The sequence below is a fragment of the Crotalus tigris genome, unplaced genomic scaffold (genome assembly GCF_016545835.1).
Source record: "Crotalus tigris isolate CLP2741 ecotype Arizona unplaced genomic scaffold, ASM1654583v1 scf7180000018510.657491, whole genome shotgun sequence".
Taxonomy (NCBI): Eukaryota; Metazoa; Chordata; class Lepidosauria; order Squamata; family Viperidae; genus Crotalus; species Crotalus tigris.
The window spans coordinates 248,717-263,790 of NW_024097046.1; the positions used below are offsets into that span (position 1 = coordinate 248,717).

Genomic DNA, 15,074 nt, shown 5'->3' on the forward strand with positions numbered 1-15,074 from the left:
TTGCCTACCCCTGGGTTAGAGTTTTATGTACTCTAACAGCCAGCATATAATGTGGATATATACCGGTACGTGATCAAAATAAATATACTAAATCGGAATAAAGCACCCAGTCTTCTATATTCCTTTGCATCATGATTAAAACAAATCGAGGCATGCTGCAATGCACAAACCAAGGACCTGAAAGGAATCTGCAGGGGTGGATTTGTGCAAAGCCTAGATTTATTAACATTTATGGCTTGGCATATTATCATATGGTGAGAATCCCGCATGTATACCATCATGCCTTCTTCTTATGTGGTGCAGAAAAACAGCCAATTTCGGGTAATAGTCAAAGCAAGGTTTAGACTTAGAGAATCACACACCACCAATCAATTGTGGGGTTTTTTTTTTTTCCAAAACAGACCAGGGTATAAAATCCAAACTTAATGAGGATCAGAGGACAGTCCAGCGTTCCTGAGGCAGGCGAACGCCTCGAGACGAGGAAAAAAAAAAAATCAAATCCACCCGCTTTGCGCCCTTCTGAGCCGCGAAGCGCGCGCGCTCACGTCACGCGCCTCGCTAGGGAGGGAGAGTCGCCGCTCGCTGCGATAATGGTCGCCTCTGACCTGAGCCGCGCGGCCTTGGCAACGGCGTTCCGCCAGAGAACTTTGCGGGAAGCCGCCCGCCGCCCCGCGCTTTTCCCGCCAGTGATGGCGATAAGCAGGCCCGAGTCCCAGTCAGGTGGAGTCGCGGCCGAGCCAGCATGAGGAGGCGCCCCAAAAGGGGCGGCTTTTCTCAGCCATTCTGGTCGCCGCTGCTCGTAGCCCGAAACTCCCAGGCAGGGGATCCGTGGTATTGACCCGGAGAGCCTTGGATGGGTCACCGCAGGTGAGCGTAAGGCCGGACGGCTGGGCGGGAACTTGGTTGTTGCCGTCCAGATTCCGTCATACGGTTAAGTACAGTAGAACATGAGGTAGCCTGGCGGCCAATTCGCTTGGAAACCGGGCATCTTTGCCCTCAGTGGAAAATGAAAGAAGCGCTTCCTTTGTGCCCCTTCCTCCCTGTAAACCTCGATCCGGTGAGCGAGCCTCTGACCCCCCACCACATCTTAGTTTCCCTTAGCAAGGAGAACGAAAAACTTGAGGGTGAAAAACCCGGAGTCTTCCTTCTTCCTCTTTCAGCTGTGATTGGATTGCATCTGTTAAGCTAATTTCTACTTATTTAATTAATTTCTATGGCTGCCCACCTCAACCCAATGACTGGGCAACTTACAAGTCTAAAACAATAAAACGTTTAAAACCAATGAAAACAGCACAGAAATAGATACAGGTAGTCCTTGACTTAACAACGGCTCATTTAGTGACTGTTCAAAGTTATGACGACACTGAAAAAAGTGACTTACGACCGTTTTTCACACGACCATTGCGGTATTCCCACTGCAAAATTCAGACACTTGGCAATTGACTCATATTTATGAAGGTCACAGTGTCCCGGGTTCATGTGATCATCTTTTGCAACCTGACAAAGTCACTGGGGAAGACAGATTCACTTAGCAACTGTGTTGTTAACTTAATGACTGCAGTGATTCATTTAGCAACTATGGTAAGAAAGGTCATAAACTGAGGCAAAACTCACTTAACAAGTGTCTCAGTTAACAACAGGAATTTTGGGGTCAATTGTGGCCGTAAGTCAAGGACTACCTGTATATAGAAAGAATGGCTGAGGAAATTATCCAATTTAACACTAAAGTGAAGACACCAGGCCCTTAACACATTCAGAGCCCCAGATGCAGGCACATAACCAAATTTTTAGGTCCTTATGGAAGGCCAATAGGGTTTTGCTTATCCAAAATAGCTCCACATAGAATACATCTCAGTGTTCACTTTGGTTGTAACAGAGACCCACTTTGCAAGGTTGTTGCATGGAAATAGGAGAAAGGAGCATTATATATGTTTGTCTCCTTGAGTTGTTTATAAAAATAATAAAGATGGGATATAAATTAAATAAATAATGATAATACATAGCTCACCAAGTCTGACTGGCTGATGAATGATTGCAGCTGGCACATTAACTATAGAGGTGCAATCTATCCTTGCCACAGCTACTTTGCTGTTCTAAATATATTGATATATTGAGAATGGTAAGAAAGTGCTCCCTTTCACTTTACAGGAAATATTTTTAAAACTTGATCAGGTGAATTTCTCATTCCTGTCTGATGTAATGATGTAAGCACCATTGAAAAATAGGCTGAAGTCAGCTTTCTCTAACACTGGTGTTCTTTAGAAGTCCACTGCCATGATTCCCATTTATCAGTGATCCTGGAGCTTGGGACTTGATTTAAGGAATTAGTAATTTGATGTACAGTAACTGAAGTCTGGCCAAAGTGAATGAGCCTTCCAGATAATGTTTTATTATGCAGCCATCCACTTCCATTTTTGGTACTGTATTTGATACTTTTAATTATAATCCTCTAGTATTTTTTCTCATTTTTTTCTTTCTGAAAAACAAAACATAAGAGAAATGGGATATGTGTTTACATGTCATCTTTGACTTACAACCAGTTGCTTAGCAACTATTTGAAATTACGAAGAACCTCCCTGTGGGTACTTACAACCTGGTTCTAAACTTCTAAAAACTGCCCCCCTCACTCACATGACCACATTTATGGCATTTACTTCTGGTTTTTAGTAAAACCAGTTCATAGCAGACAATTGGCTTGCTTAATGACTGGAATGTTTGCTTAACAACTGCCGCAAAAGTAATAAAATCGGGTTGGTCAAGTGGGTGACCTGATTTATGACCATCACAACTTATGACCATGATGGGCAGGCTCCATTATAGTTATAAACTGAGGACTACCTGTAATTTATTTTCTTTAGTAAACTGAGAGCTTTTAATCTGAAACCACTGTAATGAAGCCTTTCAGATCTGCATGTGGCTTTGATATGCCAACCAATTTATAGACAATGTACAATTGATTTTGGTGGATTAACTTAAATAGCCCATATGTATACATTAATAGAAAGAAGCTGTGCTTGACAGGATAGCATGGTATAAAATACCACTTTTGTTACTCTTAACAGTTCCTGGTTTTTTCTTTTCATAGGCAGTATCTCTGCCGTGTTCCACTACATAAGAAATAAAATATAATGTCAACTGTAAAAATTGAATTAGAAGGCTCCATTCGGTAAGTTATTTTGGTTGCAATATAAATGTAATGATAGTTCCATGGCAGCATCCATACTCTGAATACAAAGAACTTCAGATTCGGTTGCTAGTGCCTCAAGTTAATACTAGATTTGTAATAACATATCTACCCAAACATATGAGAATACAATTTGAGTCCAAGTTATATTTTTTGAAACTATGAATTAATTTAATTGGCTACATTTGTATATCATGCTAAGTCATAATCAAATCAAATGACAGTATATTCTATCTGAACCTAAATAAAAAAACAGTTATGCAAATTAATACTTTATTATTCAAATCATGTATATTTCCCCTCATTATTTCAATGGTTTGAACTGGGTGGTAATATTAACAGGCAAACTTCCATATTTTACAGTAGATGAGACATTTCATTTGAATGCCAATTTGAATCACGTATTGTGATGTGCAGGGCATTTTGTACTTTATCTGAATGTGGGAAAAACTTGTACGAACAAGTGTGTAGTATATTCCATTATAGTCTTCACATTTTCCCACTTGAAACTATCTCAGTTTTATCCACAAGTGGATGACTTTCATTGGAGTAAACAGAAAAATCAATACTCCTGGTGATTAGATATATGAAGAAGATACATTTATAAAACACTTTTTCAAGATATGCCCTTGGTTGTTCCTTTCCATCCTTGACTAATTTTGATTCCTGCAGTTTTTGAAGAAAGAGAAAGTACATGTTTAGAAAGTGGACTATTGTGCCTTTTCATTCAGTGTTAAAAAGCATCTTACAATTTAGCATCTTCCAGATGTAATAAGGGTAAAATCATTCTTGAGTCAAACTCAGTTCCTGGTGATTACATGGACACATCCATATGGAACACCAATATGAAAATTGCTTGCCTCTGCCTTCTGGGATATTTTTCCACTTCCCAATTTAGTCTACAATCCTAGAATGTGACATCTGGAGGGCAGTGATTAGAATGGGGGAGATGATGCTGTTTGAAGAAGCCTTTGAAGAAGAAATATTAACTATAGCAGCTTGATTGATTAATTCTGTGGCAGAAATCAAGTGACCAAGGAGATTACTGAAGAGGATGCAGGAACACGTACTAAGTAAGTTGAATTTCCTGAACAGTTTGAAAATTTAAATAACACAAGTCATTTATCTTTGGGATAAATGGAGTTGATTATGTTACCATTGAAGAAATGTTATAATAGTAGCTTGACTGATTAATTCTATGGCAGAACTGAGCTAACCAAGGAATCTGTAGTTACTCTTGATGATGGTGTTGAGAAAGAAGATTCTGATTCAGATTCATGGACGAGGTAAGCTGATAAATTTAAATAATACACAATATTATATTATAACATAACATTTCTCTGTTATTGAGCTAACAGTTGAGAAAAGAAAGTCAGGATTTTTTAATGCTTACATTTAGCAAGCGTTTGCATTGCAGCAATGCGTTCTACATGGGGCTATCCTTGAAGAGAATTTTTGTAAACTTCAACTGGTGCAGAGTGCAGCAGCGTGGACAGTTCTTGAGGCCCTTAGGATAGGTCATGTTAACCACTGCTCTGTGAACTGCACTGGCTGCCAGTTTGCTTCCAGGTGCAATTCAAGCTGTTAGTAATTCCATTTAAAGACCTGCAAGGCATGGGTCCAGGTTACTTGAAAAACTGTCCCTCCCTTTGGGACTGGCCGACCTCACCCATTCTGGCAGAAAGAGCATGCTGTGGGCCCCACAGTCAAGGAAGGAGACCTTCTCTACCGTTGCTCCTGCCTTTTGGAACATCTTGGCCTCTGACATGAGATCAGCTTTTGACCTTCTGTAAGGGCCTGAAGACCTGGCTCTGCCAGATGGCTTGGGGTCCCAAAGGCAGAGCATCACACTGGAGGTGATTGATGAATTAAGAGCTCTCCCTCCTACACATCCTGCTCTCTCCCTTCCCATCTTTTAACTATCTTTAATTGGCTCTCTTTCTTGATAGAATTCTGTTTGTTCTTCTTTTTGATAGGATTCTATTAATTACTAAAAATTATAGTTATCTTTTAAAGCTTGGATTCAAAAATCTTTGAGAAAAATAGAAACAATTGCTGCTTTGAGGAGTTATAAGGAAAACAAAAAGGATTGCTAGGAAGATTTAACTAGTATCTAGCAGGCCTAAAAATGTGAGTTGTTACTGAAGGTATAATTCTAGACTGTCTTATAAGTATAATAAAAGTTTCTGTGTTATTGATACCACTACAATATTTATACCTGATCAGGGAGTACAGATACAACTCTATTTTGATAGGCTTGATTTGTTCCTTGAAATCTTAGTCAACATTTTAACAGTTTTTCTTTTGCTCCCTTTCTCCACCAACTATTCAGCAAGATGAAAAAAAAGGTATCTCCATGTGTGATGTCTTTTGGATTCAGGTAAGTATTAAGTTTACATGAAATGTAATTAAGTAGAGGGAAAGAATTGTACAGAGAATTTTTCCCTTTCAATTCTACAGATTTACTGTATCAGAAAATATTGCTCAGTTTAAACATTTTTATAAACCATGGTTTGTTCAGTAAGACAGTTTGCAAGATTTATTCAACTATTAGGCCATAATTTATAATTTACAATCCATAGAGTCTGACTACACATGACACATAATATCAAACTATATTATGGTGTAGCACAATGTAAGAACCCAGTCTACAATGCACATGCCTCCAGCATATGACTATACTACAAATTTCTTGATCAAATATTTTTAAAATAGATTTGGAGACACTATCTGCATTAATAAAATAATTGACTGTTTTTTCATGTCTTTTCAACTATTTTAGTTCAACTGATTTAGTTTTAGGGAGCAGGTTGCACATCACACTTGCGGCTCTCCAGCACCTTGTCATTCTATTACTGAATTGTAGGGTTTGATAAGACCATTTTCTTTCCAAAATAAGCATCCCCAGAATTTATTTCTCTCCAGCTCTCATTATCAAAAACTATAGTTAATGGTAATTAGAGATTACAGAAGATGTAGTCCAAAACCAATTGGATCTTAACATCTTATGTAATAGAAAAACAAAAAGTACAGAATTATGACTTGCATTCTTTTTGTTTTGAAATATATCTACATTTCTCATCTCCTTTACACTTGCAGATTTTTTGGTGTGGTGCTTATTTTTGTGGATGTTTCACTTGTGATTCTTTCTCTGGTGATTGATGAACCACGCGATTCTGTTGAATACATGATTGGAAACCTCTCTTTGAGTATATCATTATTTTTCTTCATAGATGTAATCCTGCGAGTGTTTATTGAAGGGTAAGAGCATATGTGCACATAGAAATCTGCTGATTTTTACAAGCATCTTGATGGAATGAAATATGGGAATTTAGAACTAGCCCTAGGGATTGAAGGGAGATCTCTGTATTCCTATAGTAGAATTGTACTGGAAATAAAATGTTTTAAAGGTTTTCTTTTTAAAGGTTTAAAGTTTTTGGGGATCTGTAAAAAATAGTTTGGAATACTCCTGTTCATATTTCTAGAGCAGTGGTTCTCAACCTTTTTAATGCCGCGACCCCCAACCAGTCGTAAGTCGAGGACTACTCATCCGGTCGTAAGTCGAGGACTACTCAACTGGTGCAGCACCATTTGCAGAATGGGACTTTTGGCGGGCTCAGCAGGGCAGAGACAGCCTGGACAATTCCTATTGGCTTTTGAAAGCCAATAGAATTAGACCCTATTCAAGAGAGTCTATTCTATTGGCTTTCAAAAGCCAATAGAATAAAAGGGAGTAGCACAGCTAAGGAAAAGGGGGGAAAAAATGGCAGACTGCGTTGTTTGGCGACCCCGTGAAATGGTTGTTCGACCCCAAATGGGGTCCCGACCCACAGGTTGAGAACCACTGTTCTAGAGACTCTATTAATTTTTTAAGACACTGAAGTGCTTTCAAGGACATTGCAACCAAACCAAGATATTTTCTGAGCTTTTGTTTCTTTCTTTTTTAAAATTTATATGTTTCTGGTAGAAAGAAAAGATGAAGAACTTGATCAGGAAAAGGCAGGAGACTTCTAAGTGGAATTTTATATCATCTTGACTGTCTGTAAAATGTCATGAATTAGGCAACACTGTTGCATCTCAGAGGAATAATCTAGAAGCAAACTTAGTTTCACTTCTCCTTCCAGTTTTTGCCCCAACAGTCTATATTTTATGATCACTGAACATGATCAGTGATAAGCTATTGCTTTTAAATGGATTGCATGTCTAGCTTTTTAAAATGACTTTTTTTTGTATTTTTAAAAAACCATTGTGCTTCCCTCAGAGGTGTTGGTGGTAATAAAAGAATGGATTACATACAGATTCTGAGATGATAATGTATACAATGTGAGTTTTACAGCAAATTGTTGCAATATGGAGAGCTATGGCAGGATATTTTTGAGCCACGAATAATCAGATTGTCTCAGATTTGATAAAGACTCAAAGCATTTAGAAACCTGGACAGTTCCTTTTGGTTTTTGAATCTGCCTTCAACAGCTTGGGGAGACTTTTAATTTAGTTTACAAAACAAGGAACGCTTACAAAAAAAAAAAGAATTGTAAATTATAAGGGCCTTTAACCATTTCACAAATTTGTATCATATTACTAAACTATCTTTTAACTATTTTCCATGAGCTTTTTATCTACACTATCTTCTGTATCTTCCTGTCTTTCTACTATATATCTCTAATATGCTTATTGCTGATACCTATGCTTCTTTTGTCATAAAACCTACATGGACTCTATCGTCACCCTCTATAGAACTATACTATTTTCTACAGAGTTCATTTATAGTCGGAGGGAAGAAAAATATAGGTTCTGTTCAGAATTCCAAGGTAGACATCTTGTGTTTCCTCCATCTCTCTTGTCTCTTTAGCACTGAGGTCTTATTGGAAGTAGCTATTTGATGAGCAACTGTCATTCTGACACTGGGAGAGGGAAATCATTAAGCTATTGTTACTTAGTGTTCGAATATTCTTATCTATTTTGCATTTCAGATTCAAAAACTACTTCAAATCCAAATTAAACATTCTAGATAGCATCATTGTTGTGGGTACATTGTTGGTTGATATTTTATATATTTCCTCTGACTTGGCTGGAATAACTCTGCTTCCAAGGTAAGAAATATGCACTTCTTCAGCTCAAAGTGCTTTTTCAGAAGACAACTGGACTGTTTTTTCCCTGAGGAAGAGGAAGACATTTTGCTTCTCTTCCCTCTCTCTCAACAGAGAGGAAGGGATAAGACACTACCTATCTCTTATCATACAATATAGCCCTTGCAGCAGCTCCAAGAAGATTCCACCCCCATTTGCACATGTGACCATGAGGGCACAGATAGACCCCCAAGAGGCTTCAAGAGCTCTCAGGGAGAGTGCTAATAACCAGATGACTGCAAAGAAATAGGATCCTTCCAACCCCCCCACCATCCTGCCTAAACTAATCCTTCCATTGCCCCACCATCCTGCTAGAACTGATGAAGCTTCTTGGATGAGAAGTGAAACATCTTCTTCAGGAAGAAAACTGTCCAGCTGCCTTTTGAAAAAGCACCTTTCCGACAACTGTGACCTGCATGACTGAGAATTTCCACAGGCACCTGATCAGTCTAACTCCAAAATGCAGAAATGCTGTGTTTTATTTCTTTCCTATTTGTTAAAGACCTCAATTTTTATTCTTTAAAAGGGAGAGATGAGCAGATTATAAATTATCAGGTTTTACGTGCATTGATTTTTACCTAGCTTATTGTGGTTTTTTTGTTTGGGGAGGGATATCTTTTTGATATATAACAATAGTGGTTTCATTTGTTCCCAAAACAAAGTAGATATTAAATGGCATTCTTACTCCCTCTTCTGCCACAATAACTCTGATATCTATAGAAATTCTTTACTTGTGGGAAGATATGGCAGGAGATGAGGTTGTATAATAATTTGGTGCGGTTGAAACTTACAGATTCCCAAACTTGAATACCATTGTAGAAGGGGCTACATTGTGATCTGGGTATAGCCAAAGTTTGCACTAATAGTTGATATAATTCCATTCTTTCTATTTCCCAGAGCAGTTGCCATTCTTCGAATATTGAGGGTTATAATTCTGGTAAGAATTTTTCGATTGGCTGCTGAGGCAGAACGACTTGAAAAAGTGACTCGGAGGTTGGTAAGTGAAATAGAATGTTGTCAGCTCTGGTGCCTAGATTTGCTGAATTCACTTTCTAAGAAGGCTGATATAGTGGTTTGTGGGCTTGTTGCAAACAGGTAAACTGAACCAGTTTTTTTGTGTATATATTTTGAAATCTCCGATTGAATGTTCTTTCTTTTAATAAACACGAATACCATAATTAATTTTTAATTGACTTTTTCCCTTAAATTCTGTGATAGAAGGACTTGAGGACTGGCCCATGTTAGCTTAGAATAGATGGCTGCATTTCCAGTCTCTCTAAAGCGCACCAGACAGGAAACACTGAGGTCTTTTGTTGGAAGGTAGACTTTTTCAGATCTTGTGATTTCATGTAATATTCAGGTTTTCATTCAGAGTTTCAAATAATAGGTCATCTGTTTCACATTGATTACAAATTTTGCACTTTAAACGCTTGTTCTTGATTTTCTGAAGAACCCATGATAGTAAGGTGAAGCTCTCAAATCAGCATCTTTGTGAATTTTATGCACTGAAAGCCTGAACTCAAAGTAGTATGTGTGTCTGTCTCTGTGTGTGTGCTACTTCATTTTAACAGTGAAACAGCAGTATTATATATTTGCAAGTGGGTGACAGTACATCTTGATTTTGAGTAGAATTTTGCTTAGTTGTACCACTTGATTTTTTTTTAAGATAACATCATGGATGTATAACTTGTCTGAGGATATATTTAAAAAGCCATCTACAGTAGATTAGGACAAAAACTTGGCTACAGATCGTGCTTTCTTGCAAATTACCTTTCTCTGACTTCCAGCACCTAAATTTCGATCCTAAAATGTGACCAAAGAATAGCCTGATTTTTTGAAAAAAAAAAAAGCTGCAAATTTTACAAAACGTATTCATTGTAGATATTTATTAGAGAGGAGTTTTTGTGAACATATACTTATGTTTAAGACAGATTACTGTTTACTGAACCAGCCTTTGCAGTATTTTTTTAAAAAAGTGCTTTTGTACCTGCTGAATTAAACTAACGTATGATTTTGAAGACAGGGTGCTTCAAAGTTAGGCAGAAAAAATACTGGAAAAAGTTTCAAGAAATATGCAGTGGCAAATCATTTCTCCACCATTGTGTTAGGCAGTAACCAGGAGATGAGTGATTTCAAGGTCTCTTCATTTTTAATGGGATAATTTCTGGAATCTATGCTTCCATGACTGACTACTTATTTCCTAACATCACTATTTACTATTGTTTTTTTCCCGTTTGACTAACAGGTCTCAGAAAATAAAAGGCGTTACACAAGAGGTGGCTTTGACTTGGATCTCACTTATGTCACTGGTTGGTATTTCTTGACTAGTAGAGAGATTGGTCATAAATGGAGATCTAGGCATACAAGGATAATGGAAGAGTGTGTGTAAGATGAACACAAGAAGAACCCTTTGTTCCATTTTCCATCTAAAGACTGCTTTTAGGGAAACGTAGTGATCCCTATGCTTCTCTTCACTATTGCTTCTTTGTGTTAAGAATGAGTGCTTGCTGAGGTAGACCTTGCCAATTATACTGAGCAGTTAAAGTCTAACCATTTGCAACAGAATATTTGTAGAGTGAGAGTCATGTAAAAAATCTTAATGTGGCCAAGAGCCATTGCCACCTCTTTCAACCTTTTCTTTTACACAGTCATGCCTCTCTTTGTGTGAAAAGGAAATTAGATCTTTAATTCCATCATTATGCTTGGTTATAAAGTCTTATATAATAGATAATGTTTATGCATACAATTTTGATATCATGGGTCAGTGATGTTCCTCACGAAGGGCAGAATGCTGGTCCTAGGGAATGAGGAAGAGGGGGGGAGACACCAGTGTGAATTAATTGCATTAGCAGCTTTTGCCAATGACTGTGGTGTTACCTTTTCTTGTTAGTAATTCATGAGAGACTAGATCTTGAGCAGGTTTTTCGGCTGTAGCTTGAAAGAAACTATAATAATTCATTTTTCCTCAGTCTGATGCCCTTCAAGTGGAATTACAATACCCAAAGTAACATAGGTAACATAGCCATTGGCATGCTGACTGGTAATTCTGGAATCTGTGTTAGTGTATTTGGAAAGTATTAGATTGTGGAAAGTTGCAATATCTAAAATTGGATAAATTAGATTAGTAACATGTTTGTCTTTCTCCATTTGTAATCCATTTGTACTGCATAATATATACAGTTACTGATTGATATTGGGATTTATGTGATATGTGCCAATAAAATACTTCTTTATTTAGGATTATTGCCTTAAAAAATTCAAATTCTCATAGCTGTAGCATCTTTTAAGAGACCTGATGGTATGACACTAGTATAAATTGTTTGATCCTTCACCAAGTCAACTGGTGATCATGTTTTTCTTTTTAATTGTTGGATGTCTTTTATATTTTTATTGTAATACAACACATTTTTTTTGTTTTTTTATTTAAAGTACCAAATTTATACAGTAAGTATAAGTCCTCAATTTACAACTATTCATTTAGTGGCAGTTCGAAGTTACCACGGCACTGAAAAAAGTGACTTATGATGATTTTTCACACATATGACCATTGTAGTATCCCCATGGTCAAGTGATCAAAATGCGAGCGCTTGACAACTGGCATGTATTTATGATAGTTGCAGTGTCCCGAGGTCATAAGTCGAAGACTATCTGTAATTCCAGATTTTATTCCTTCACATTTGCAAAATATGATCATTTTTAAAAATGCTGGGATTATTATTCGTTCATCACTCCATTATGGGGAGGATAGATTATCAGCTTTCAATATCTGCCGTGGTCTGAGACTCTGGAGAAAACCTTTTAAATTGGAGAAGCAAGTTTGATATATTGGGGGAAAGAATCTGAATTACATATTAAACTTAGAAAAAAAAGGCTGATTTTACTTTAATATAATCTGTTTGGAGCAAAGCACTCCATTACTGGCACAGCCTGATAGTCTCCTGATTCTATAGTACAGCATCTTCCGTCCATTTTTCATTATATTTGTTCTGCATTGTTAATATGCTAAACTGTGGGATATTTGTTAAGTTATTGACAAACTTCCTTCCTTGATTATTTAGATTCCTTAAATAGAGTATTGTTTTCAAGTAGAAAAGGAACTAATAAGAAAAAAACCATACCCCTACCAACACTGGAAGGGGCAAGCTACTGTACTTTGTTGTTGTGGAGCAAACCTCACACACTGATGATGTTACTTAGTTGGTAACGAAACATCTGCAAGCTTAGAGACCACCAAGGACTCCACCGTTACTTTTTTCCTGCATAAAATTTAGTGTTTGCTTGGTGGTGTTAACTTTAAAATTGTCCTGCTTCAGTTTTTTAAAAAACTTTTGTACTTCTGAACTGATTAAGTCACTAATTAATCCAATTCTCTCCCTTTAAAAAATGTTTTACCAGAGTTACATCTGCAACTATGACCACAGGCTCTCAAGCTGTCACGTTTTTGCTTAAGAGAATGTACAAATTCCAAACCCCAGAGTTGTATTTGACAGGAAGAGCCTTGTCATAATCTTTGAAATCATGAAATGGTTTTTCTTGCTTTTAATCTACAATCATCTGAAAAAATACATGCCATATAAAGTTTTTTTCTTTTTTAATATAGGTGGATATATCATTTTATCTTCATTCAAACAGTATATAAATATAGAGGTGATTAATTGAAGAAAAAAACTCTATAAAATTGACTTTTCAATAATTAATTCAATAATAAGAACACCAAAAAAGGAGCAAATGTGTCATTTCCTTTGTGGAAAAATAAATATGCCTTTGGCTCTAATACCTGGTATTACCGTACTTTTTTGATAGAAACATGTTTTTCAGTTGGTATCAGGTTCTTCTGATGAAATGCTGACTTCGCCAAACATGTCTTCTGGTACTGTGATCAAATAACTCTATCTTTGCTTGTTTGTCCATATCACATTGTTCTAGAAGCCCTGGTCTTTGTGTAGATGTTTATGACCAAATTTTAGTCTTGCCCTGATGTTCTTTCTGGACAGCAAATATTTTCTCCTGGCATATGTTCCACATAGATGTAATTTGTGCAGCTTCTTTACAATAGTAGACTCGTGCACTTTGACATCAGTAGTGGTGAGAACTATCTGTAGGTCCTATGATGAAATTCTGTGGTTTGTAGATGTCCGTTTGTAGATGATCTTCTGGATAGTGGAATCACTGATGTTTGACAACCTTTTGAAATCTTTCCCAGACCCAGGCATTATAATCTCCTTTCTGAAGGCTTCTGAGAGTTTTTTGGATCTAGGCAGGTATTCAACAAGAAAGAGCAAAATCAATTAAATGTTTGAAGTTTTAGTAAAACATTTTAATAAGATTTGATCTGGCACACCTAAGTCTAAGGTATTTGAGATACAGTAGTCTTCGGGGTCTATTTAGTTTTTCTGTATGCAAAATTTGCATTTATGTTTGTTTAAATTACACAATGTACTATTAAATGTAAATGGCACATATTTCCAGTGGTGGGATTCAGCCGGTTCGCACCAGTTTGGCAGAACCGGTGGCTAATTTTTTGTTGCACAGGCCCAGAATGGACTTCCGGAAGTGGCATCCACACAGAGAACCAGTTGTTCACATATTTGAATCCCACCACTGCATATTTCTAATATTTTATCTCTTATTAATATTGTTAAAATAAAGATCAAATATTTGTATGTTGAAATAGGTTGAAAACATTAAAAAAAATGAGGTATACTTACTTTTTCACATGACTCTACTCAAAGAAGTAGTGAACCTATGAAAAATCTCCCATTGCTCTCACAACACAGATCTTAACATTTTCTTTCTTTTTTGCTTATTTGTATCTGTTCATTAGCTCGTGTTATAGCAATGTCGTTTCCATCTTCTGGGCAGCAGGCTTTCTACAGGAATCCTATATGGGTAATCTAAAAATTAAAAGATGACAGAAATAATTTCTGTTATTCTGTGAATCCTGCTTTTTGTTTTCCTCTACTCTCAATTATTATTGGTGGTGTTTAATTTTAGTATGATTGTAAGAGATATCATATTAATTGTAGAAGAAAAGACCTCTTGGAAGCTAAAGCTATATTGCAATGTAAAATATAGTCTGCCCTTAGGATTTTTTTCCCCTCAAAGCTTTAGGCATGAATCCATATATAAATTTAACACCTACTTAACATATGAAAAAATGAGTTTCAAAGATAAGCAATGAGAAATGATAACTACTCAAGACCTGTTCACTATTGCTATTTTTTTGAATGTTGCTACTGGTATTATTATTTGTCAATGAAACGGTTTTCAGCTGTTAATGCATTCAAGGATGAGCATCTCGTATGGTGAATGGATCCTTGGCAGTTGATTATGCATTCTGAGGCCTACAGAACTTACTAATTTGGAAGAGGATTTAATACCATTATTAACAGGATAACAGGATAATAGAATTGGAAGGGACCTTTGAGATCTTCTAGTTCAACCCCCTGCTCAAGCAGGAAACCCTATGTCGATGATACCCAACTATATATCACAACCCCAAATTGTGCCAATAAAAGTATCAATGTACTAACCAGGGGACTGGAGGCTAAAGGTATGAAGAATGATTGCAGGAATTGGGTATGTCTAGTCTGATAAAAAGAAGGACAAGGGGGGGGACATGATAGCAGTTTTCTAATATCTAAGGGGCTGCCACAAAGAAGAGGTGGGTCAACCTATTTTCCAAAGCACCTAAGGCAGGACAAGAGGCAATGGATAGAAACTAATCAAGGAGAGAACCAACCTAGAACTAACGAGAAATT

The 15,074-nt window shown here is 36.9% G+C and overlaps 1 protein-coding gene across 2 annotated transcripts in view; it reads left to right on the top strand.

The window, feature by feature from the left end:
• The first annotated feature begins 571 nt into the window (after positions 1-571).
• Positions 572-15,074, top strand: part of LOC120312506 (phosphatidylinositol 3,4,5-trisphosphate 3-phosphatase TPTE2-like) — a 32,313-nt gene continuing 17,810 nt past the window's right edge. Inside the window, exons 1-10 of one of the 2 annotated variants that reach the window (XM_039353297.1) lie at positions 572-867; positions 3,086-3,166; positions 4,207-4,257; positions 4,390-4,470; positions 5,517-5,564; positions 6,284-6,445; positions 8,158-8,277; positions 9,211-9,310; positions 10,559-10,622; positions 14,138-14,202. In XM_039353297.1, coding sequence (XP_039209231.1) covers positions 3,129-3,166; positions 4,207-4,257; positions 4,390-4,470; positions 5,517-5,564; positions 6,284-6,445; positions 8,158-8,277; positions 9,211-9,310; positions 10,559-10,622; positions 14,138-14,202 — 729 coding nt within the window. In that variant the 5' untranslated portion in view covers positions 572-867; positions 3,086-3,128. The remainder of the gene's footprint in view (positions 868-3,085; positions 3,167-4,206; positions 4,258-4,389; positions 4,471-5,516; positions 5,565-6,283; positions 6,446-8,157; positions 8,278-9,210; positions 9,311-10,558; positions 10,623-14,137; positions 14,203-15,074) is intronic. The other variant, XM_039353298.1, reaches the window with a different exon arrangement.